We start from the raw sequence: 23,232 nt of genomic DNA, 5'->3' as shown, positions 1-23,232 counted from the left end.
CAAACTGACACCTGGAGAAATTAAATGATTTATCCACGATCAAAGATCAAAACAACAGGATAGTAAGGGAAAGTTTAATCCATTCCTGTCCCTTCTGCCATGCTGTCAACTCATACTCATCTGAGTAGAGAACTTTATGATTGCTGCTAATAGTGAAAATAAGATTGGAAGAATGTTTTTACTACCCAAATGTCAATAGCAGAAAGAACAATCTGCTTTTATTTATGATAGAGCAGATTTTCAGAGGGCTCCAGAAAGATTCCTGGATCATTACGGAGTCTTGCTTTTACCTATGTGAAGCCATTTCCCCATAGACCACTTGTTCTAGTTAAATATATAATCTTTTTGTTTTAAATATAAGAAAGGCAGCATTATACAGCATGTATCTGCCCAACTCCTTGGAAATGCCAAAATTACATCTCCAGTGCAAATAAATGCAAGCCAACCTGAGTTGTACTAGATATAACAATACGGGAGGGAGCAAGCAATCACTCATATTTGAATACTTTAATACAAGATATCTAGGCTGCTGTTTTCTATCATTTTATGATAGCGTCAGTTAAAACATGATGTCAATTATCTCCCCCAAATTTGCTAATATCAGACTATTGTAATCTGAAGTAAATGGAGTCAGGGCAAAAAATTCAAAACTGCAAAAATACAAAGGGATAACTCAGTCATTCTCTGGTATTATTCAGCTGTCTGATTATATCACTTACATATTTTCTTTCTGATGCTCAATGACTCTACATCCATGGATGCCTCTAGTTAGCCACAATTCTTTAATATTTTATGCAATTTAAATCTGCTGGAGATTTAACGAGAAAAGAAAATGGTGATTCCCCCAGCAGATATCCTTTACCTACCTGTGGCTCTGTGTGAGTTGGAGAGGGGGGTTGATGCCTCAGCAAGAGCTGCAAGAGTGGTCAGCACTGAGGTGGTGGAATTTGAGAACTGTACTGTAGAGGCATGGGGGTCACCTATTTCAGTAAAAAAGGCAAGTGAGGTCCATCGGAGAGTAAATTGAGATGAACTAAAAATGCAAGGTCAGTGGTTCAAAACTACCAGCTGTTCCGCGGGAGAAAGATGAGACTTTCTGCTCCCGTAAAGATTTACAGCCTCGGAAACCCTGTACAGGGTCGCTATGAGTCGGAACCAACTCCACAGCACATAACAACAACAACAACAACAAAAATGACCTATTAACCGAAACCCCGTCTTTCCCCTCTCATCTTGGTCTCTAATATAAAATCAAGGATCAGTTTTAAATTTCTTAAGACTTAAAAGGGTTTTCTCTTAAAAAAGGTTAAAGTCCTATGCTTGGTACAGGGTCACAACACTCCTCTCATCTGACCATTCTCTTGGCATTGTCAATGTTGAGCATTAGCAGCTAACAGGCATTAGCCCACTCCCTAGGCTGGCTATGCAAAGCTCTCCTTAGCAGTAGTAGGCACGAAGCCTACAAAGCTTGCCTCAATCCAAACTAAGCAATGATGAGGGAATATGCTCCACCTGGGCTTCACTCACTCATACTACGTCTATTCATCAGCTAGCAAGGTGAGGAGAAAAGAACTGACATCTAGTGCAAGTAATCTAATGTTCTATGTTAAATTTTAAAGGTAGCACAATTTCAAAGGTAAAAAGAAGTATTTCTTGTTTTACATATGTCAAGAAGTGCTTTTTAACTTTCATCATAACCTGTTGTCTTATGTCTGTGTGCTTACAGCCTAAGTTCCAAGGGGGAGAGTATTTGTTCTAACAATAGGCATGAACTTTCTGAACTCAAAATACTAATCAAAAGGTTTACATAAATCTAATGAGTAACATTTCCCTAGGTCTTCTGCTACAATTTCAGAGACTTATGCTAGTTAGTTTTATTGCCTCTCAACTCCAAATCTACCCTTCTTTGTCCAGTCTTGTCATACTGGGGCTGGATCCTATGAGCATCTCTTCTTTGTTATAGCTAGCATGAATTTAAGCTTTGTCAATATTAAAGTCATGGCTGCTCTCTATAGCTGATATTACCATATTCTTTTTAAATAATTTTTTTATTATCTGGTAATATATACTAATTTTAGGAAAGCCAAAAAATAGAAACAATTGCAAAATTAAAAAAATCTATTTTCTTCCAATATCACTAAACACAGGTCTTTTTTTTTCTTCCATTTTTAAACTTTTTACAATGTTAGTCTCATACAATGTTTGTTCTTTTGTGGTTGACTAATTTCACTCAGCACAATGTCCTCCAGGTTCAATCATGTTGTGAGGTATTTTACAGAGTCATCATTATTCTTCAACATTTTATAGTATTCCATTGTGTCTATGTACTAAAGTTTAACCATTCTTCTGTTGATGGACATTTAGGCTGTCTCCATCTTTTTGATGTGTCTCTTGTAGACAGTATGTTGAAGGATCCTGTTTTTCTATCCATTCTGCTCTATGTCTTTTGACTGGTATATTTAATCCATTTACATTGAGTGTAATTATTAATAGGTATGAATTAATTGTTGTCATTTTACTTTGTGTGTGTGTGGTGCTTCTGGATTCTTTGTTCCATATGACTTTCTATGCTGAATTCATTTTGTTTGTGGGTTTTCTATTCATTTTCATTTCTGTTGTATTAATGTTTACTAAATCTTTCTGATTTTTTTCTTTTTTTTTTAATCTTGATGTGCTGGTATGCTGGTATATTATTTTTCTTTGCGGTTACCCTGTAATTTATTTTTTCCCTGCTTAAAACAGTCTGTTTTCTCTTGAAATCCACCTGACTTCCTTGCCATTTGTAATTTCTATATCTACACTATTCCTTCTTTTTGCTTTGTAGTTGACTTCATTATACAATGTTATCTCTGCTTTCTTATTTTCAGTCTTGTAGGTTTGTTTTACTTCTAATACTTCTATATCTGGATTGAGTTCTGGTTGTTGTGTACTGTTGTTGGTTCTCAGTCCAAAGAACACCCTAGAGCATTTTTCATTGGTCTAGTCATTACAGATTGCTTCCATTTCTGTTAATCAGGAAATGTCCTAATTTCACCATCGTATTTGAGGGACAGCTTTGCTGTTTATATGATTCTTGGCAATCTTTTTCTTTCAGAGTTTTGTATATGTCATTTCATTGCCTTCTTGCCTGCATGGTTTCTGTTTAGAAATCAGAGCTTTGTCTTATTAGTTCTCCTTTGTAGCTCAAGTTTCACTTTTCCCTAGCTGCTCTCAGGATTTTTTCCTTGTCTTTTATATTGGAAAGTTTGATTATGTCTAGGTGATTTCCTTTCCGGAGCTATCCTATTTGGAGTTTGTTCAGCTTCTCGTATGCTTATTTTCTCGTCTTTCATGATGCTAGGGAAGTGTTCTTCAAAAACTCTTTGACAGTTTTCTCTGTGCTTGACTCTTCTCTGTGCTGACATTCCAATCAACTGTAAGTTGTTCTTCATGGTGTCCCACATAACTTAGGCTTACTTTAGAATTTTTCATTCTTTTTTCTGATTGTTCTTCTAGCATACTAGTATTATAAAACTGATCTTCAGACTCACTAATTCAGGCTTCCATTGTTTTACATCTACTCCTTTCAACATATTGTCCATTTCTGAGATCTTAGTATTAATTTTTTGGATTTCTAATTGGCAGATTTTGTATTGTTCAAAAATTTGTATTTAAAATTTTTTTTTTTTTTTTTTTACTTTTTATTGTGAAGGTTAACAGACATGATCATCAGCTTTACTTTCAACCAATCATACATTTTGTTTCATCTAAATGACTGCAGTTCCCTCCCTGAAACAACAGTTATCCTGCTTCTTCCCTATAACTTCCCTTTTACATCTTATTTTACACATATCAACAAAGCAAAAATATTTGATGTACACATACAAATAAAAATATCCATATTCATTTAAATGTCCAAAGGGCACTTTTGCAAGCCAGCCTCCTGCCCACAGGCACACAGCCTTTCTCAGTCCATGGACCTAGAGCCCTCTGCTGTTCTATCTCTCTATGCCGTCAACTCTGCCACTGTTTCTGCTATCACCGCTTTTCTAGGTAGGATCTCATGCTCTACACATGCTCTTCCTTCTTGATGGTCCTGGGACCATCTATTCCTGAAATGAAAAATTAACTATGCCCCCCTTTAGTTATACATCTTCCATAATTACAGTTGTGACAAATCACAATTAACCCTGTTAACTACTATTCACAATTGAATCATCATCCTCCATTCACTAGATCCATCTGGAAAAGAGGAAAACTAGTCAATACGGATTCTACATTACCCACCTCATTCTGAAACTAAGCACACTCATGAAAACTTGTAAGCCAGCCACTTTGTGCATTTTTAGCCTCCATTTTTGATAGCCAAAATGTCTAAAATACCCATCCATATCAACCCAGAGCCCTGAAAAAGCAAGCTTGATCCTTCCATTTCATTTGGAATTCTGAGCAACCCCATTCATAAACAAAGGTCCAGTTCATCAAGTTGTAAAAATTTGTCTGTTCTTGGAGTGTTTTCCAGAATTCTTCTTAAGTTTTTATTGTGTTCGCCTTGCTTTCCTCAATCTTTCTATCCATCCTTTTAAGGTACCTAATTATCATTCTTTTGAATTCATTTTCAGTTAGTTCTATTACCTTTTCTTCTTCAGAAACGTCTTTTGGCTCTGAAGCTCAGTCATTTGTTGAAGCCATTCTCTCGTTTCCTTGTGTGAGCTAAAATTGTCTGCTGTCTCCGGGGCATTGTGAGGTTGTTACACTTGTAAAAACAAACAGTGCAGTTGTTGGACCTGGAGGGAAGAAATCTCTTGGGGGGAGGGGGCTCCCTACAATTCAAGGAGCTCATGAAGTGGTTGTGAAAGGGATGTGACAGCAAAGTTCCTGGCCCTATAGAGTGTTCCTATTTGCCTCGGTATTGTCTATGTTCAAGACACTCAATTCAGAAGTGGTCTGTGAGGCCCTTGATGGAGCTGCTTTTAATGTCTGTTAGGACCACAAGGCAGCTGGGGGCAGGGTGACTGGTTAAATGCTGGTGTGGTGGCTCTGGGAGTTTGTAGGTCTAGAGCTGAGCCCACCTGAATGCAGACACCAAAGGGGCACACCAGAGCGGTGCAGCTGGTCCCCTTCTCATGCTGGCATGGCTCCCAACCATGTAACTCCAAACAACCATGTGCTGTGGGGGGATGAGAGTGGCAGCTGGCCACATTTCTGGTCACCAAGGGTGCATGGGGAAAAAAGAAATTGCACCTCTTCCATCAGTTACTCAAATCAGCTCTGCCAGGCTTTTCTCTGCTACCAGAGTTGCTCACAAGATGATCAAGATGATTCTGCCCGGTCATTGACCAGTCAGTCTCTCTCTCTCACTGTCCCTACTCAGTTTCTCCTCCCAGCAAGCACTCCACCCACCTCTCTATCCTTTCTTCTGAAGTTCAGAGTGCCAGATTTTCATCTGTGTCTGTTTTATTTTCTCATATCTTTGTTGTAGCAGGTCCATGTAGTGCATCTGTCTAGTCTGCCATCTTGCCCACCCGTATTCTAAAGACTTCTCTTCATATAAGTAACACACTCTCCCTACTTAGTAATTCTTACACGTAAATTTAGAACTCATGTATTTAGGAATTATATGTGTATAAATTTATACAAGTTCTATAAATTACCATATAGCTTCTTGTTGCTTGACTGTACTCTGACTGATAGACTTATCTTTTTCAATATACTCTTAATTTTTAAGATTTCCCACCATCTGTGCTTAAAGATGCTTTCCACCCTTTCTTCTATCAAGAAGTCAGTGATCCAATAAAAAGTTAAAAAAAATAAATAAATAAGAAAACTGATATACTTTAATGAGTGTATTTGCTAAAAGAATTTTTTAAAAAGCTATCTGTATGGAGGCAGAGACAATGACATGGAGAGATGGAGCTGTTGGGGACTTTAGGCACAGAGAGGGAGAGGGGCTGTGTGCTGATGACTGGGGGGCATGCTTGTAGTGTATACCCTTTTGGTGGTTGATGATGCATCGAGGGAATTGTAACCATAGCAATGAAATGATATACTATAGGATGAATGTAAGACTAATGTTCTCCCATGTAAACTATCACATAATTCACAATAAAACATTAAAAAAAAAAAAAAAAGCTATCTGTAGAACACTTACAGAAACTCCCATTTAACAATCCTTATTGTGAGTCCTTCCACAGAGCAAAGACTCTTTCTGATATGATTAATCTAGACAATCTCTTTTCTAAATTTAAATTTCATAGATTACTACCCTCTGGTAGTAGCATAGTGGTTACAAATTGGGCTAATCTCATGATCAACTGTTCTGTGGAAGAAAGATAAGGCTTTCTGCTCCTGTAAAGATTTACAGCCTCGGAAACCCTGTACAGGGTCGCTATGAGTTGGAACTGACTCCACGGCACATAACAACAACAACAACCCTATACAGGGTCACTATGGGTTGGAACCGACTCGACAGCACTTCACAACAATAACAACTCCTTTTGAACTCCTGGTGTGGGGCTGTAGGACAACCACTAAAATGTGAACCACAAGGTTGGCGGTTCAAATATACCAGATGCTCCTTGGAAACCCTATACAGGTCATTATGAGGCGGAACCAACTCGACAGCACTTAACAACAACATAAATCACTAGAGGGAGTGTGGTGGCTCCATAGGATAAGCACTGAACTTCACACAAACTCGGCAGTTCAAGATCACCAGCTGCTCTGCAAGAGAAAGATGAGGCTTTTTTGCGCCTGCAAAGATTTACAAGCCTTGGAAACCCTATACAGGGTCACTGTGAATTGGAATTGACTGGACGGCACTTAACAACAATGGTTTCCAAGGAGCAGCTGGTGGGTTTCAACCACCAACCTTGTTGTTAGCAGTGTAGTGCTTATCCTACAGCAGCACACCAGGACTTGACATAAATGCCTACCAAGCAAAACAAACAAGGCTGCAAGTTCCAGCAGGCTAAGCATCAGACAGGTCACGAAGCTAAAGAAGGATGGCCAGGTAAAACTGCTTTCTGAAAAAGGCATTACCTGCCTTTCTCTTTGATTCAAACATAACTCGCCTAACTCCTCCTCAACAGCAAAAATGAAGAAAGAATGTTTGTGAAAAATCAGGTTTTGTATTGACATACACACTGAAGCCTTGGTGGATCAATGGCTAACCAGCTTAGTTTAATCTCTACTGATGAAGCATCAAGATGACCACATAGCCAAAGAGGAGAGCTGGGTAGAAGAGCTTCATAATTAAGATGACATTGGGAGGTCAGCTGCTATGTGATGATTTAACAGCTTCAATTTGCACTTGCCAACATAACAGAGGAGAGAAAGAACAGGTCTGTCAAAAGTAAAATGACATTAATAGCTCACCTGAATGTGGCTTACATACCAGACTAGGGTCTGGGGAATTTCCATAGTTAGACTGAAGACCACATTTGGGAACTTTTATTGGCTTCTAAAGAGAGTTTTGCATTATACAATCACTTGTCCTAATTAGTGTGACTTGAATCACTTCAAATGCACAAGGTTGTGTGTGAATGATCTGATTATATTTATACATATATTTAAGATAACTTTTTAAAAATATTCAGCTGAAGCAGAGTGGTTTGATTTTCAAATGATTGTTGATGACCTAAAAAAATCACTACTGCCCCCTTGTGGCGCTGTGGTTTAGGTGTTGGGCTGCTCATAGCAAGGTCAGGCCATTTAAACCCACTATCAGCTTCATTGGAGTCCTGGTGCAGTGCTTTGGTTTGAACCACAAGGTCGGTGGCTCAAACCCATCAGTCACTCTTTGGAAACTCTATTTTGTTAAGTTGTTAAGTGCCCTAGAGTGAATTCCTGTAGAGTCGCCATGAGTCAGAAAGGACTTGATGACAGCAGGTGGGGTCTACTGCCCCCTTGTGGTCATGACAGAGTCACTCTTCATTGTTACTGTTAACGGCCCTAGAGTCAGTTCTAACTCATAGAGACCCTGTACAGGGTTTTCAAGGAGCAGCTGGTGAGTTTGAACCGTCAACCTTGAGGTTCAAACCAGCCTTGCAGTTCAGTGCTTTATCCCATAGCGCCCCACCAGGACTCCCACTCTTCACAGAGAAGATCTAATTTCATTTAAGAGTCCTAGTGTGGCATTGTGGGATAAAGCACTGGACTGCAAGGTCAGTTTTAACTACAAGGCTTGCGGTTCAAACTCACCAACTGTTCCTTGGCTATCCTATACATGTTCACTAGGAGTGGGAACCAAGTTGATGACACTTAACAACAACATTTTCATTTAAGGAGTCCTGGTGTGACACAAATCTCAAGGTCAGTAATTCAAACTCACCAGTCGCTGCTCGGAAACCTTATCCAGGGTCACTATGAGTCAGAACCAACTTGACAGCACCTAACAACATTTTCATTTAACAATAGGTATTATTGAACCTGGAGCCCTGATGGCGCTGTAGGGTAAGCACTGGACAGCTAACTGCGAGGTTGGCAGTTCAAACCCACTAGGTTCTCCACAGGAGGATGATGAGGCTTTCTGCACGTGTACAGATTTACAGAAACTCCATACAGGGAGACAGGGTTGCTATGAATCGAAATTGACTCAATAGCAGTGGGGTTATTATTGAAGTTGAGGGAACCTTGCTGGTATAGTGGTAAAGTGCGCAGTTGCTAACGGAGAGGTCAGCAGTTTGAAACCACCAGTCGCCCCACAGGAAAAATATGTGACAGTCTGCTTCCATAAAGATTTACAGCCTTGGAAACTCTATGTGCAGTTCTACTCTGGCCTACAGGATTATTATGAATAGGAACGAACTTGATAGCAGTGGTTTTTGTGTTTTTGTTTCTTTTATTGAAGTCCTGCTATTGAATATGCACTGAGATACAAACTCTCAAAGTCTTGCAATAAAATTGGTATTACTATATCCAAAGGAGCTCTGGTAGCATAGTGGCTATGAATTGGGCTGCTAACCTCAAGGTCTGCAGTTTGAAACTACAAGCTATTCCCTGGGAGAAAGATTTACAGCCCCAGAAGCCCTGTGCAGGGTCACTATGAGTCGGAACCGACTCCATGGTACTTAACAACAACAACTATATCCAAATTTTATAACTAAGTGACGACTTTAGAGAAACTAATAAGTAAATTACTAGTTTCTCTAAAGTCAAGTTAGTCAATAAACCAGTATATGAACCCAGTTCTGAACCCAAAATTCTAAGTATAGTAAATATATGTTCCTTTTACTTTACCACACTGCCTCTCAATAGTCATACCTCATTCAAGGACCTTCTTTTGATATTACACAAACTTAACAAGGAATACAGTTGTTTCTCTTTAGATGAAGGAAAACAGAATATGGGGAAAATTATTAAATGAAGATACAAGTTCCTCCACTATAAAACAAATATTTGTAAAAGGAGATGTTAAAAACTCATTTGCTCCTTTTTAGATAGAAGTTTTTGTAAAAAACACATGGACTCGAGATCAACACCAAGTGTTTTTCCCTGTTATTTTCCTTTTAAATAACCTCACATGCCAACCAAGATTCTTACATTTTATTTTAAAAATCACATATACCTGTTTTATCTCTCCACTTATGTTTCACTTTAAAGTATGAATATTTAGCTATTTCCTTAGAAGTACCATACTGAGATGCCCTTATACTTTCATTTTGGTGTCAGGCATAACACTGTAGAATATTTTACTTTTATCTGAATTAGTATCCATGTATCATCTCTATGTCTGATCTTCCCCAGCTTTTTAAGTAAAACTTCTCCCCAGATAGAATAAAGATATTAACTTTAAGATATATTACAATTTTTTTTGTTTGGGGGAGTATTTTAATAAAGGAGTGGGTATCGATTCTCCATTCATCTTATGGGAAAACTTGGGATTCTGTTCATTTATAAATTTAAAATAAATGTTACATTATCAGAACATTACCTGAGGTTGCTTTGGTGTTGGCTGAGGAAACAAGGCTAGCCAGGTTGACAACTTCTCCCGATGTGAAGATGAATGGAGCAGCCATAGTCACAGGGTTAGTCACAGGGTTAGCTCTCTCAGGATTAGCATTCACCTGATTCTGCATTGCTTCCTACCAAGCAAGACATGATATTTCAAAGTCAGAACACTTAATAGCTTTATAGTTACTGAAACCTTGACAAAACTCTTTCAAGCAGAACACAGTTCCCAAGGAGCTCTCATACCCATTACCATTGAGTTGATTCAGACTCACAGGACAGAGTACAACTGCCAGACAGGGTTACAAAAGTTGTAGTCTTTATAGAAGCAGAATGCCACATCTTTCTCCTGCCGACTGGCTGGTGAGTTAGAACCACTGACATTTTGTCTAGCAGCTGAGCACTTAACCACAGTATCACTAAGGAGCACAGAATTGTTATTAAGACTTGCTTTTTTCAAACCACAGAAATATTAGGTGGTTTTACTTATTACTATAGAAAGCAAAGGTGAATGATTTGCAAAAAAATCTAGACAATTCACTTAGCAAGGGGATAGATCTAGATTTTGGGGGGTTTCTTCATTTTTTTTTTTAAACAAGGAACTTGGCCTAAAGAGTCTAAAAAATAATTTCCAGCACTAACATTCTATGATCAATTATCTACAAGTCAACAGGCTGGCAGGAGGTCCCTTATGCCCTTCAAGGAACAATATTCTCCAGAGTTTTTCCAACCACTTGTTCCATTCTGCTACTGAAGAAATTCCTAGGAGAATATATAACAAGCAAATAAATGAGTGCCAGATTTTAAATTCTAGTTCCATATGTTTCGTTTTGCTTCCAGGAATATTTGCTCAATTTTGGTGAAAAAATGCGTATGTTTATTTATTTATTTATAGTTTCATAAGCAGTTTTTTTTTTTTTTTAAAAAACAAACAAAACAAACACGATCACTACTAAAGAAGCCCAGTTATGAAACAGACTCTAAACAAGGAATTGAAAAGTGGAAAAGGATAATCAGTTGATACAGAACCATCTGTTCGTAAAAACAAACAAAATCTGAAAATGCAACAGAAATGGGTACCTATCTTACATTAAAGACCTGGTGTAGCATTGTAGGATAAGCATTAGACTGCAATTCACAAGGTAGGTGGTTCAAACCCACCAGCTGCTCTTCTGGAACGTTATACAGGGTCTCTGTGAGTCGGAACCGACTTGATGGCACATAACAACAGTAACAAGATTTTTCATATATTATTATCCCTTTGCTAAAAACTTCAGTTGAAATAGATGATCCATTCTCTGGTTACTGTTAATTCTTCCTTGAATCTTCCCCTTTTATCTACTGTCACATGATCAGTTGAAACCCTCAATGGATCTTCTTTAGACTAATGAAAGTTACTAAATTGGTCTTCAGTCTGTCTCTTCTCTCCGTCTTTGTGCCACACTCCAATAATAATTTTTATAAAATAAATCTAATCATCAGTCATCTTCTATCTAAAAACTGTTATTGGATCCTCAGTACCTGCAAAAAAAATAATCCAAACTCTTTTGCATGCCACACAACATCCCTAGATTTGGAGCCCAGCTGAACTCTCATGCCTTAGCTCTTGCTGTTACCAATCTACACTTCCTTTGTCCATTATCTAAGTCACAGAACGACTTACTCTTTCCCAAAGATGTCATGCTTTTTTTTCATACCTCTGTCTTTGATTTGCTCTTCTCCTAGCTTAAAATATAATTTTAAAATATAATTTTCTCACTTCTCTGCTTACTTCAAGACTCAGTTCAAATTTTACATATACTCGAAGTCTTCCCTTATTGTTAAGTGCCGTTGAGTCGAATCTGACCCATAGAGATCCTGTATAGGGTTTCCTGACCCATAGCAACCCTGTACAGGGCTTCTGAGGAGCAGCTAGTGAGTTTGAACCACTGACTTTGCAGTTCAAATGGCTTTGCAGTCTGGTGCATTAACCCACAGAGCCACACCAGGACTCCCAAGTCTTCCTTTAAGTCTCGTTAAAGCTACCTCCTCTACGATATCTTAACACTTGCTAGGCATGTTTATCATGTAATGTTGTTGTGGCCATCAAGTTGGTTCCGACTCGTAGTGATTCTGTATAGGATTTCCAAGAGCAACTGATGAGTCTGAACCACTAACCTTGAATTTATCCTACAGTGCCAGACCAGGGCTCATCATGTAGTATTATATGGCTTTATTTTCCATCTTTTACCTCCATGATGCTGTGAACAAGTAGGGCCAAGTCTTACATTCTTTGAATTCCCCTACTATCTATTGTTCTCAACCTAGACCAGTGCCTGATATAAATAAAGTACCTGATTAAGAAACTGATGAATAAAATCATTACAGCTAGACAATTTTAAATTCTGAGATGGCTTACTTATGACCCAATATGCTTTAGTGTTATATGCTGTCTATCTTATATCAGTTGATGTACATTTAAAAAATTCAAAATTGTTTTTTATATTATCTCAAGTTAAGCTCAACTAGAAAGGGAAATAAGAACTTTTCACATGGAGGAAAACAAACAACATGAAGCCAAAATAAATGTTATTCTTGGACTAGTCACTCATTGTTCCTAAACACCAGGAAAAATTCAGGGCTCCATTGAACTTTTTAAAAAAAGATATAATGGCATTAGTCACAGGACTGAAACATACTTTGATAATTTTGATTCATCTCTTAAGGAAAAAACTTTAATGTCAACTGAAGTATATACTCTAGGGAGTATAAAAAGAATCACACCTGGAGAATGACCAGTATCTCAGCGTTGTTTTTTTCCAGGGCTATGTCAAAGGCAGACTTATCAAATTTGCTGTAAGCATGAACATCAGCTCCATACTTGATAAGCAGTTCTACCACATCTCGATGGTGGTGCTCTGTGGCCCAGTGCAAAGCTGTCATCTTCAGCATGTCCTTGGCATTTACATCTGCACCATTCTGTCACAGAAAAAGTAATTTTTCCAACCAACACTGGTTATAGTAGCACAGGTGCAAGATCCCATCACCAAATACAGACGATTTCCATAGTGATTGCACACATTCAAATTTAGATCACGTTTAAGGAATAGCAAAGGAAAAACATTTCTCCAGTTCTCCTGAATGCTGACAGACATAATGATTTCAATGAGTGGGTCTTCTAAGGATATCACTGGGAAATTATGACAGATGGGAGAGGAAGGGGAAAGGAACAGATTTTTGTTGCATTTATTAACAGAGAGCTGAGTGTTTGATATAATAGGCCTAAGTTCAGAGAACACCTGCAGAAAGAGAATGAAGAAAAATCAATAAAGTCTGTTTACCCTTTAAAAGATTAGAAAATAAACTCCTTATAGCCATACTGACTCTTGAAAGAGATGCAACTCAATGCTATAAACTGTCCTAACTTAATCCTTCCCAACCCAGTTTCCTACCACATGTCCAAATAAGAAAACAGGGAGGTGGATGTCTTTTTTCCAACACAGCCCCGCCACTATTCTTGCTTTACCCTAACAAGCAGTTCCACGATGTGCGCATGTCCATCAGCTGCAGCCATGTGCAAGGGGGTCCTGTCCACTTTGGTCCGGGCATCCCTGCTAACTCCTGCTCGAAGGAGCACTTCTGCTGTGGAATAATGACCATACTGGGCTGCAAGGTGGAGGGGTGATGTTCCAAGCTGTGGGAAAATAATACTCATTGACCATCCACTGTGTGCAGAGAGCCCTGGATCATTACTGGAGAGATACAAATGAACAAGAGGTGAAGCCTATGGTTCCTGTCCTTAAGGGAAGAATCTGCTTGTACAGAAGACATTATTCAATCAAAAAATTATTAACTACATGTTATGGGCAAATAAATACACCTCCAGCTAAATAAGTGCTAAATATAAGGGATTTAGGTCAGGTGGATTTATCAGGTATGAAAGATTCCCTAAAGAACATGAATTTAAGGAGGGCTTAGAAAAAGGTTTATAAAAAAAAAGGTTTCAGGAGAGCATTTTAGAGTCAGTGGTAAAAGGAAAAGGAGAGGAGAATTCAACAATTCTTAAACTGGATAGAGACTAGAAAGTTACACATGGAATTTAGAGAACAAATTTGATTGGCTGGCATGGAAGTCTTGATACAGTAAAGCAAAGCAAACAAGACTAATGGTTTGAAGAGGCAATAAAACTGTAGCAATGGCATGTCAATAGCAGCAATCAAGTCTGTGCAATCTCAAAGGGGATCTTATTAAGGATTATCTATTAGCATACACTTTGGCCAGAGATCTATTCCTTTCTTTGGGTTACACTCTTTATTTTAAGCCTGTTTAGTTTATTCTTTGCTTTTCATATATTCAGCCTCTCTGCCTGACTGAATTTAGTTCACATAGCTCTTTTCAAGTCTATTTATAGAAATGCTAATCTCATGTATTTTCTTTTCTTCCTTTTTCTGAGTGCTAAAAACCTGCTGGCCTCTGAAGTTATGAATTAATCACCCCTGAATAGAAAATATTCTTTCAAGAATTGTTAAAATTAGGCAATGCTTAAAAAAATTCTGAGTGCTAAGAAAGTCCATATTATAACCTGGACCTCAATCTTCTGAAATTTGCTGCCTTCCAAGTTGGTTGTTGCATTTGAACTGCAAGGTCGGTGGTTCAAGCTCACCAGCTGCTCCTCGGAAACCCTATACAGGGTCGGAACTAACTCGATGGCACTTAAAAACAACAACAACAGGTTGGCTGTTGAGGCTCAAGGAATTATACCTTCCTCTTTTATCAGTGGTAAAAGAAACAAAATGGTTACACTATTCCTTATCAACCAACATATATTACAGAAAAAAAAACCCAAGGAGTTTTCTCTTTTGGAAATGAACTCTTACTATGCTGATGTTGTTGATTTTCTAGCTAATTACAGAAACCTATAACCCAAGTGCACTCCAGGGAGAATTAAACCTTTAGAAAATACTTGCATTATAGAAAATCACAAGTACATAATACCTTATAATTACCACCTATATATCAACAGGAGACTCTTTGAATTTGAAAAAAATAAAAGAAAAAGAAAACCAAATATTCAGATGAGACAAAGAAAACAAAAACTCTTATAAGGTTAATGAAGCAGAAAGGGAAAGAAGAAAAATCAGTAAAGGTCTGTTTAGTTTCTAGGCAAAAGTTGATAAAAGTACACATTGGAAATAATTAAGAGATTTCCACTAAGCTTACCCAATCTGTGGTGAATGGGGCGCCATTTGCCATCAATGTTCTCACTTCATCATCTTGGCCTTTTCTTGCTGCTTCTAGCAACCTCTTCCCCAAGTCCACCAAAGACATCTTTATGCATAGGAACAAAAGTTTTCAGGAAGCTATAACTTAAACAGAAGGAAGGATGCCTAAAAAATGATTTTAGATTTCTTGTACTAGATTGTATACATGATACTTCTCAAGCTAACAGGTTGAAAGGTTACTTCCTTTCTACCACATCTAACATACAATCAGATGTTTAGGAAAGTTTCAGGTTCTAAACAATAATTCTCTCACTTTCAATCTACAGAAAAATATTTTTGCAATATATGTAATCTACTCAAACAGGAGCTCTGGTACACAGTGGTTATGAATTGGGCTGCGAACCACAAGGTCAACAGTTTGAAACTACTGCTGTTCTGTGGGAGAAAGATGAGGTTTTCTGCTTCCGTAAAGATTTACAGCCTCAGAAACCCTGTGCAGGGTCACTATGAGTCGGAACCGACTCCACGGCACATAACCACCATGACTCCTCAAACAATTCTAATTTCACCTTTTACTCTTAGGCATCAAAACAGCACTTCATCCGTTTGAAATAACCATGGGTAGAACCTTAAGGGACACAGTACAGTGTTGTACCCTGGTCATGCAAAACAGAATTTCAAATTCTCATGGAATCCAGACTTTATGGAGTCACTGAGTCTGAATAAACCCCTGAAACTATTGCCTTGAGATTATTTTTAAACCTTAAATCTTTAAAGGAAAATACCTCTCAAAGTCTTCTTAAACCAAAAAATAGTTTAACTAACTAGTACAGAATGTCTGCATTAACCATTGTGCTCCTAAGAACTATCTTTATGGGATCAAATTGACAGCAGCAATTGGAAAGATTAGGTAAGAAACTTAGGACACAGTGAGTTTATGTTAATGGGAGGTACAACTCTGACAAGAAGGGTGAGAATGGTTATACACTGGAAAAATGTAATCACTGTGACTGAGTTGTACCCACAGAAATTATTGCATTGGTGTATGCTCTGCTGCATACTTTCTCAACAATAAAAAAGAACAAATTTAAAAATGCACACTGATCTTCAGGCAAGAAGTACAAATGTGTAGCTATGAAACAGTTGCTTGATGGGAGCCCTTATTAGTAACTACACTTTCTGGAGGTTTGTAAATCTTTGGATGGCACAATGAAACAGGACACATCAAAATTTCTAAATCAAGCTGTATTTGTTAACCTTGTTTTTATCTTCTGATTATGGTGTAAAGATGTAATAACCATCAAAGTGTAAGGGGAGTAATCAAACCCTTGCTGCCCAAATATTGATCTGCCTAGACCAGCAGGTAGCAAAATATGGCTTCCCAAGACCCTTTTAGGGGTACATAAAATCAAAACTATTTTTATTATTTTGTTGTTGTTGTTAAGTGCCATCGAGTCGGTTCCGACCCATAGCGACCCTGTACAGGGTTTCCGAGGGTTTAAATCTTTACGGGAGTAGAAAGCCTCATCTTTCTCCCGCGGAGCGGCTGGTAGTTTCGAACCGCTGACCTTAAGGTTCGCAGCCCGATTCGTAACCACTACGCTACCAGAGCTCCTTATTATTTACTAAGACATTATTTGTGGAGTCCTGGTGTGGTACTGTAGGATAAGTCCTGGATCAAAAGGTCGGTTTGAACTGCAAGGTCAGTGGTTCAAAGTCACCACTCGCTCCTGGGAAACCTTATACAGGGTCAGTGAGTCTGAACTGACACAATGGCACTTAACAACAACATACATTATTTACCTTTTTAATATGTACGTTTCACCCTGATGGTGCAAATTGAACTGTGGGTGTAACTGCTGGTGCCTTAGCACACACTAAACTAGTGCTACTCATTGTATTTTTCAATGCCATGTACTCTCAGGGGGTAAAGCCAGTTTCACCAAAGAATATACTTGATAAAGAAGCAGAAATTGTTCATTTTATTAAATCTCAACCTTGAGTATAAAAGTCTAAATTTCTGTGTGACAAAATTGGAATTGTGTGATAAAGTACTTCTGTTTTACTTACTTAACAGTGAAATACGATAGTTTTCTTGGGGAAAAACATTGTAGTTAAGGTGCATGGAACACCATTTTTACATGAGAGCATGATGAACAGATAAAACAAAGATATTGAGACTTGGGTATACGGCACAGTATTTTCTTTAATATGAACAAAGTGATGTGTCACTTTCAGAAAAGCAAATGACATCGTTTATTGCCAGTTACTAATTATAATTTGTGCTTTCAAGCAAAAATTAGAACTTTGGAAAACCTGTACCCATCACTGTAAACTTGACAGCTTAATCCCAAATCGAACCCTACAGACATCAAGTCAATTCCGATTACGGTGATCCCATAGGACAGAACAGAACTGCTACTACATAGGGTTTCTGAGGCTGTAAATCACTACAGGAGCCCAACTGTTTCATCTTTTTCCTGCAGAAGCTGGTGGGTTTTAAACCACTGACCTTTCAGTTGCTAGTCCAATGCTTAACCCACCACACCATCATGTATCCTTGCATAACTACTACCTGAAGATTTTTTCTCTAATGAAATAGTGGTGATATTAATGAGTGTGATTTTTTTACATTGTACAGTAAAATGCATCAATGTTGGATGAACTACATAATTTGGTGAAACAGTATTTCTAAATGACCACTGTTACAAAGTCATGCATGTATTAAAAAAAAAAATTCAAAGTGAAAGACTAATAGGCAAGGTAAGAGAGTACAAAAGTTGACTGATATGGCTTTGAATTCCTCAATGCATCTAATTTTTAAGAAATTATCATTTTTTTTCAAGTTTTTAACGTAGCATTAAAGAATATCCACAATTATCTGAAAAAGCTATTACAGTGTTCCTTTTTTTGTCCGTACACATTGTTGCAGACTGAATGCAGAAAAAGAGATAATATTCCGGCTGGTCCTTAAAAGAAATTTGCAAAATATACTTTTTCACAAAAACATATTATTTATGGTAACATGTAATGACTTTATTATTTTCAATAACTGCCCATTTATTAAGATAATACATTTATTGATTTAATTAATAAACATTAAAATTTAATTTATAAGACAATAAATAACATATTGAAGTTCTCAATACTTTTATAGTTTTCTTTGTATAGGTCTCTTGTGTCTCTGGTTAGATTTATTCCTAAGTATTTCATCCTTTGGGTGGCTATTGTAAATGGTATTGTTTTCTTAATTCCCTTTCAGAGCTGTCTTTGTTAGTATAGAAGAATCCAACTGATTTTTGTATATTGATCTTGTACCCTACCACTTTGCTAAATCTTCCAATGAGTTCCAATAATTTTCTTGCTGAGTCTTTGGGATTCTCTATGTATAGGATCATACCATCTGAAAATAGAGAGAGTTTTACTTCTTTGTCAATTTGGATGCCATTAATTCTCCAGATCTGGCTAAGAATTCCAACACAATATTGAATAGCAGTGGTGATAGCAGACATCCTTCTTTGGTTCCTGCTCTCAAAAGGAATGCTTTTAGTTTCTCTCCATTGAGAGAAGTCCTCAGTCCCGAAACTAAAATTTTTTAGAACCACTGGCTTAAGCAAAACATTCTGTAACTTTACGATTTTTCTATCAAAAGCAGAGAATTTTGCGCTCAACACTGGTGTCAGGTGATTACCAGAGGTGTTTATTCATAGTGAATACAAGTGAGGATCCAGTTTAGACTCTTAATTATTATGCTCAGGAGCACAGTAGGAACTTTTTTTAGCATGAACTTCTATACTCCTACGTAAGCATCAGTTATTAGAAATGCAAGAGAAATATTTTGCAATGGTTCAGGTGCTAAAGAGACCAATTACATGAGATAAAATCAATTTCTTTAAGATGTCTTACTAGGAACATGAAGCAAACCATGTTTCTCCTTAAAACAGATAACCTCAATTTCCAACTGATAATTTTTTCGTGGCAGTGACTAGAGTTGTAATTTCATTATTAGGACTGAGAAGACATAGCTTGGGCCAGAAGGAGCTCTGGTAGTGTAGTGGTTAAAGTCAGGATGCCAACCTGAAGGTCAGCAGTTCAAAACGACCAGCTGTTCCACGGGAGAAAGATGAGGCTTTCTGCTCCTGTAAAGATTTACAGCCTCGGAAACCCTACACAAGGTCACAATGAATTGGATCGGACTTCTTGGGCCAGCATTTTTGAGCTTCCCTGTATAGAATATTCCTTTTATGATCAGTCACTGTAGAGTTTTGAGGAAAATGGTGTTTTTAACTATTAACAATAAGATAATTAAGATTGAAAAGTAGATTTGGTGTTTTTAATGAAGATAACTATGGAGAAATGTGAAGTATCAGTGTTCTAAAAGAAGGTTTTGCTGTCATTTTTTCCACTGTAGTATGCCTTTATACATATGTTTATCACTTTGCTTTCACCATATCTGTGATCAAATTAGTCCTGGTGTGATGCTGTGGGATAAAGCACTGGACTGAAAGGTCGGTTTGAACCACAAGGTCAGCAGTTCAAACACACCAGCCAATTGGAAACCCAATACAGGGTCGTTATGAGTCAGAACTGACTCTAAGACACTTAAAAACAACACACTTTTTGTTGTTGCTGTTGTTAAATAGGGTTTCTGAGCACAGCTGGTGGGTTTGAACTATCAACATTGTGGTTCCTAGTGCAGTGCTGATCCTACAGTGAGTGCCACACCAAGAATCCAATCAAGTATACTAGTACCACTAAATGGCAATAAACTCAAGTTTGGTATCCCAATATTTAAGCACACCACACACAAAAATCTTATTTTCTACTATGTTGATGATTAGTGCCATTAAGTCGGGTCCTACTCATAGCGACCCTGTATAGAGCTTCCAAGGAGCAGCTGTTGGATTTGAACTGCCCACCATATAGTTCAAACCGACCTGCGGTCCAGTGCTTATCCTACAGTGCCACACGAAGGACTCCATTTCCTACTATAGAAAGATATAAATTTTGGGATTCAAATATAAATCAGTATTGCTTGACAAAAAAAATTGGGTTCCTACAAATGCATTCTTCAAGGTCTTTTCTCCCTCTACCCTACTACTGTTTCCTTGTGAGTTAACCTGAAGCATCTATCTAAGTAAAAGCAAATGTACATTTTAAACCCCAGCACTTTTGGAGACTGTGCTATTCTCCCAGTATCCTATGTCCATGCTGGTCACCAGACAAGAGATGTGGCACTCTGGCATAATAGAGGGCAGTCTGAGCTCACTGTCGACTAAAACAGAAGGGAAAATATTCTCCTTTAAATTATAAACCTTTGCCAGGCTGTACATAAAACGAAGAAACACTGGTCTTTCTTACCCCCTAGGATTTTGGAGATGAATAAAGACGACAAAGTACCACTCCCCCTCAAAAACAAACACACAAGAACTTCAAACAAGTGTGTTTTAACAATTTATGAAGTGCTTGAGCTCTTAAGAATAATGTATCCTTATTAACGGAGTAATTACTTTTGTTTATGTAAGAATTTGGGTGAGGTATTTCTCCCCTCATTGCTATCAAAGGATGTATGAAAACAAATGCTTAAGAACATCTCAACTGAAATGACTGAATTAAATGGTACAATGAAAATATGAACCCCAATGGCCAAAAATGTCAAACTGTGAAAGGTAAGCCATAGGACATCTCCTTCTCCGCAAACATTTAAAAACAGAGTGAAGAGACCTAGAGAGCAGCCCTTCTGGGAAGGAATGGGATGATCTCTGCAGAGTATCGCTGGCTCAAGGAAATCTGTTAGAATAGGAAAAAGCTAACAGAAAAAATTGGAACTGAAAAAAATTCATGGTCTGACGATCAAAATTTTTTTTTTTTCCTTTTTGCGTTGCACACGTCCCCACTGGGCAGCCAGCTGTACAAACAACTGTATGAAACTTGAGGCGGGGCACTTGCTACTCTAGTTCAGGTTACGAGGCTTACTAAAGTTACTGGGGTTAATGAATTAGAGTTTCTGCTTCCCCTTGATTATAAACCCTCAACTTCCTAACACCGATCTCCTGTCTTTCTGAAAGAAGAGAGTCAATTGGGGGTAAGGAGCCAAGATCTCGTCCGAGGGGACAGTCCCCCGCCCGGGATCCGCGCCGCCCCCTAGTGGTCACCTCTTGGCCCGGGCTCCCCACGGTCCAGCTCCCCAGCCCCAGGTCTTACACCCACCCCTTCTTCACCTCTTCCCAGTCCCCTCCCCTTCCTCCCTAAAGCATCCCCTTCCTCTTCGTCTCCATCCCCCGGCTACCCCCACTCCGGTGAGGGGGCGCCGCTCAGTCCGCACCCGGGAGGCCGGAGCTAGTCTGGGAAGGGGGGAGACCACTCACGGCGCTCTGCCTTTCTGACGCCCCCCACAGTCCACGCATCTTTTCTTCCACCTCACCTCCTCGTCCGGGACGCTGCCGGCTGCGCTTTCACCGAGCCCGCCAGTTTGGTCCCGTTTGCTTCTCTAGTTAAGACTCCCTGTCAGTGACGGTTACTTTTTGGCCTTTTCATATATGCGTATTTGGGGGGCCTTTAACCCCCCCTCGTGGAGAAATGGAGGCAACAAAATGGCAGACCCGGAAGTGAAGGCGTAGCAAGGACAATTTCTGGCGGAGGAATCCATGGAGGGATAATTATTAGAAAACCCACATTTTCTTTTGAACAGAAGGGTGGTATACGTCAGAGATACATTTTCTTTATACCGAAAACCTTTTGAGGTAAGAAAGTGTATATCCGAGACATTCTAGCAGGACTAGTTAGCGAAGCGGAGGATTATTTGATTACGTGTTATATAGTTCCGGTAGGGGACGGGCCCAATGGTTTGTTTGGCGCCAAGGACTCCAAGACCGCTGAAGAGTAATCACATTCAGCCTACTTCTTGGAGTTTGAGTTGTCATGACTGCTGCTCCTGGGGTCCGGACATAGAATTGACAGGAAAACCTTGCTCCCCCATTTCAACCGTGGACGAAGCTGTTTGGATCGCTCCTGATTTTGCACATGAATTTCGGCTCTGGTGTCTGGCACATATTTCCAGCCTAAATATCAAGACCCCAGTGTTAAGTTGGCAGGGCGTGAGCAGTGAAACTGGCTAACTTTAACTTCTTTTGGTGACGTGATACAGGATAAAAGGTGTGGCAGTCTGCTTTAGTAAAGAATTGGTCTTAGTGCTGTCTAATCGGTTCTGACTCATAGTCGATTTTATGTGGGTTTTCCAAAAAGCAACCAGTGGGTTTGAAGTGCCGACCTTGCGTTTGGCAATCTAGTGCTTAGCCTGCAGCGCCACATCAGGAGTTGTTGTTAGGTACCATCAGGAGATACAACCTTGGAAACCCAGTGGGGCACTTCTGCTCTGTCCTCTAGGGTGGCTATGAGTCAGAATTGATTCCATGGCAACTGAATTTTCTATTTGGGAAATGATGAAGCCCAGAGTTTGCAAATCCGCCAATTGCCGTGACAGAAGGACTGCTTTAGTTTTAACAGACAGCCTAAGTCATCTGTTCAAAAATCGGTAAAAATAAAGGACACATCATTTAACCTTCCTGGCTCCATTCTTTATTTTTGCCTTTTATAATTTATAACACTTTGAAGAGCTAGAAGTAAGATTAACATCGAATCAGTCTTCCTCACAGTTGAATATTGTTAAGCCAGTTCTCATAGCAACCCTGCATAGGGTTTCCAAGGAGCAGCTGGTGAGTTTGAACCCCCGACCTTGTGGTTCAAACCAAACTTGTGGTCCAGTGCTTTATCCCACACAACGCCACACCAGGACTCCAAGTTGAATATTAGAAAGATAATATTATAAACTGAATATGAAAGCAAGTTTAATTTCCGAGCTATAAATCTTCCTTGTGAAGAGAAAACTGGAATTCAGTCCTGGGGTTAGATGTCTTTATTAAATAAATGAGTAAATGGCAGCACAAACCAGCAGCACTAACTTTGGAAGGGGTGGGGACAAGGCATAGGTCATGATTGTTCATTTCATGGTTTCAAGGTGGCTGGAGAACTGTACCTAAAACCCAGTGATCAACATTATACATTGCAAATAACATCAGGAGGGCAAGATTAAAACACTGAA

General features: G+C 38.7%; 1 protein-coding gene across 3 annotated transcripts in view; it reads right to left on the bottom strand.

Annotated features, from left to right (window-relative positions):
- The window catches only part of GABPB2 (GA binding protein transcription factor, beta subunit 2), a 30,161-nt gene extending 8,276 nt beyond the window's left edge, over nucleotides 1-21,885 (bottom strand). Inside the window, exons 1-6 of one of the 3 annotated variants that reach the window (XM_006861394.1) lie at nucleotides 21,556-21,885; nucleotides 15,130-15,237; nucleotides 13,436-13,603; nucleotides 12,694-12,888; nucleotides 9,914-10,064; nucleotides 867-980 (exon numbers count right to left, since the gene is read on the bottom strand). In XM_006861394.1, coding sequence (XP_006861456.1) covers nucleotides 867-980; nucleotides 9,914-10,064; nucleotides 12,694-12,888; nucleotides 13,436-13,603; nucleotides 15,130-15,237 — 736 coding nt within the window. In that variant the 5' untranslated portion in view covers nucleotides 21,556-21,885. Of the gene's footprint in view, nucleotides 1-866; nucleotides 981-9,913; nucleotides 10,065-12,693; nucleotides 12,889-13,435; nucleotides 13,604-15,129; nucleotides 15,238-21,555 lie in introns of those variants that run through there. The other 2 variants (XM_006861395.1, XM_006861396.1) reach the window with 2 other exon arrangements.
- Between the last annotated feature and the right edge of the window lie 1,347 nt (nucleotides 21,886-23,232).

The sequence above is a fragment of the Chrysochloris asiatica genome, unplaced genomic scaffold (genome assembly GCF_000296735.1).
Source record: "Chrysochloris asiatica unplaced genomic scaffold, ChrAsi1.0 scaffold00042, whole genome shotgun sequence".
Lineage (NCBI taxonomy): Eukaryota > Metazoa > Chordata > Mammalia > Afrosoricida > Chrysochloridae > Chrysochloris > Chrysochloris asiatica.
This window is presented reverse-complemented; position numbering and strand designations above follow the sequence as displayed.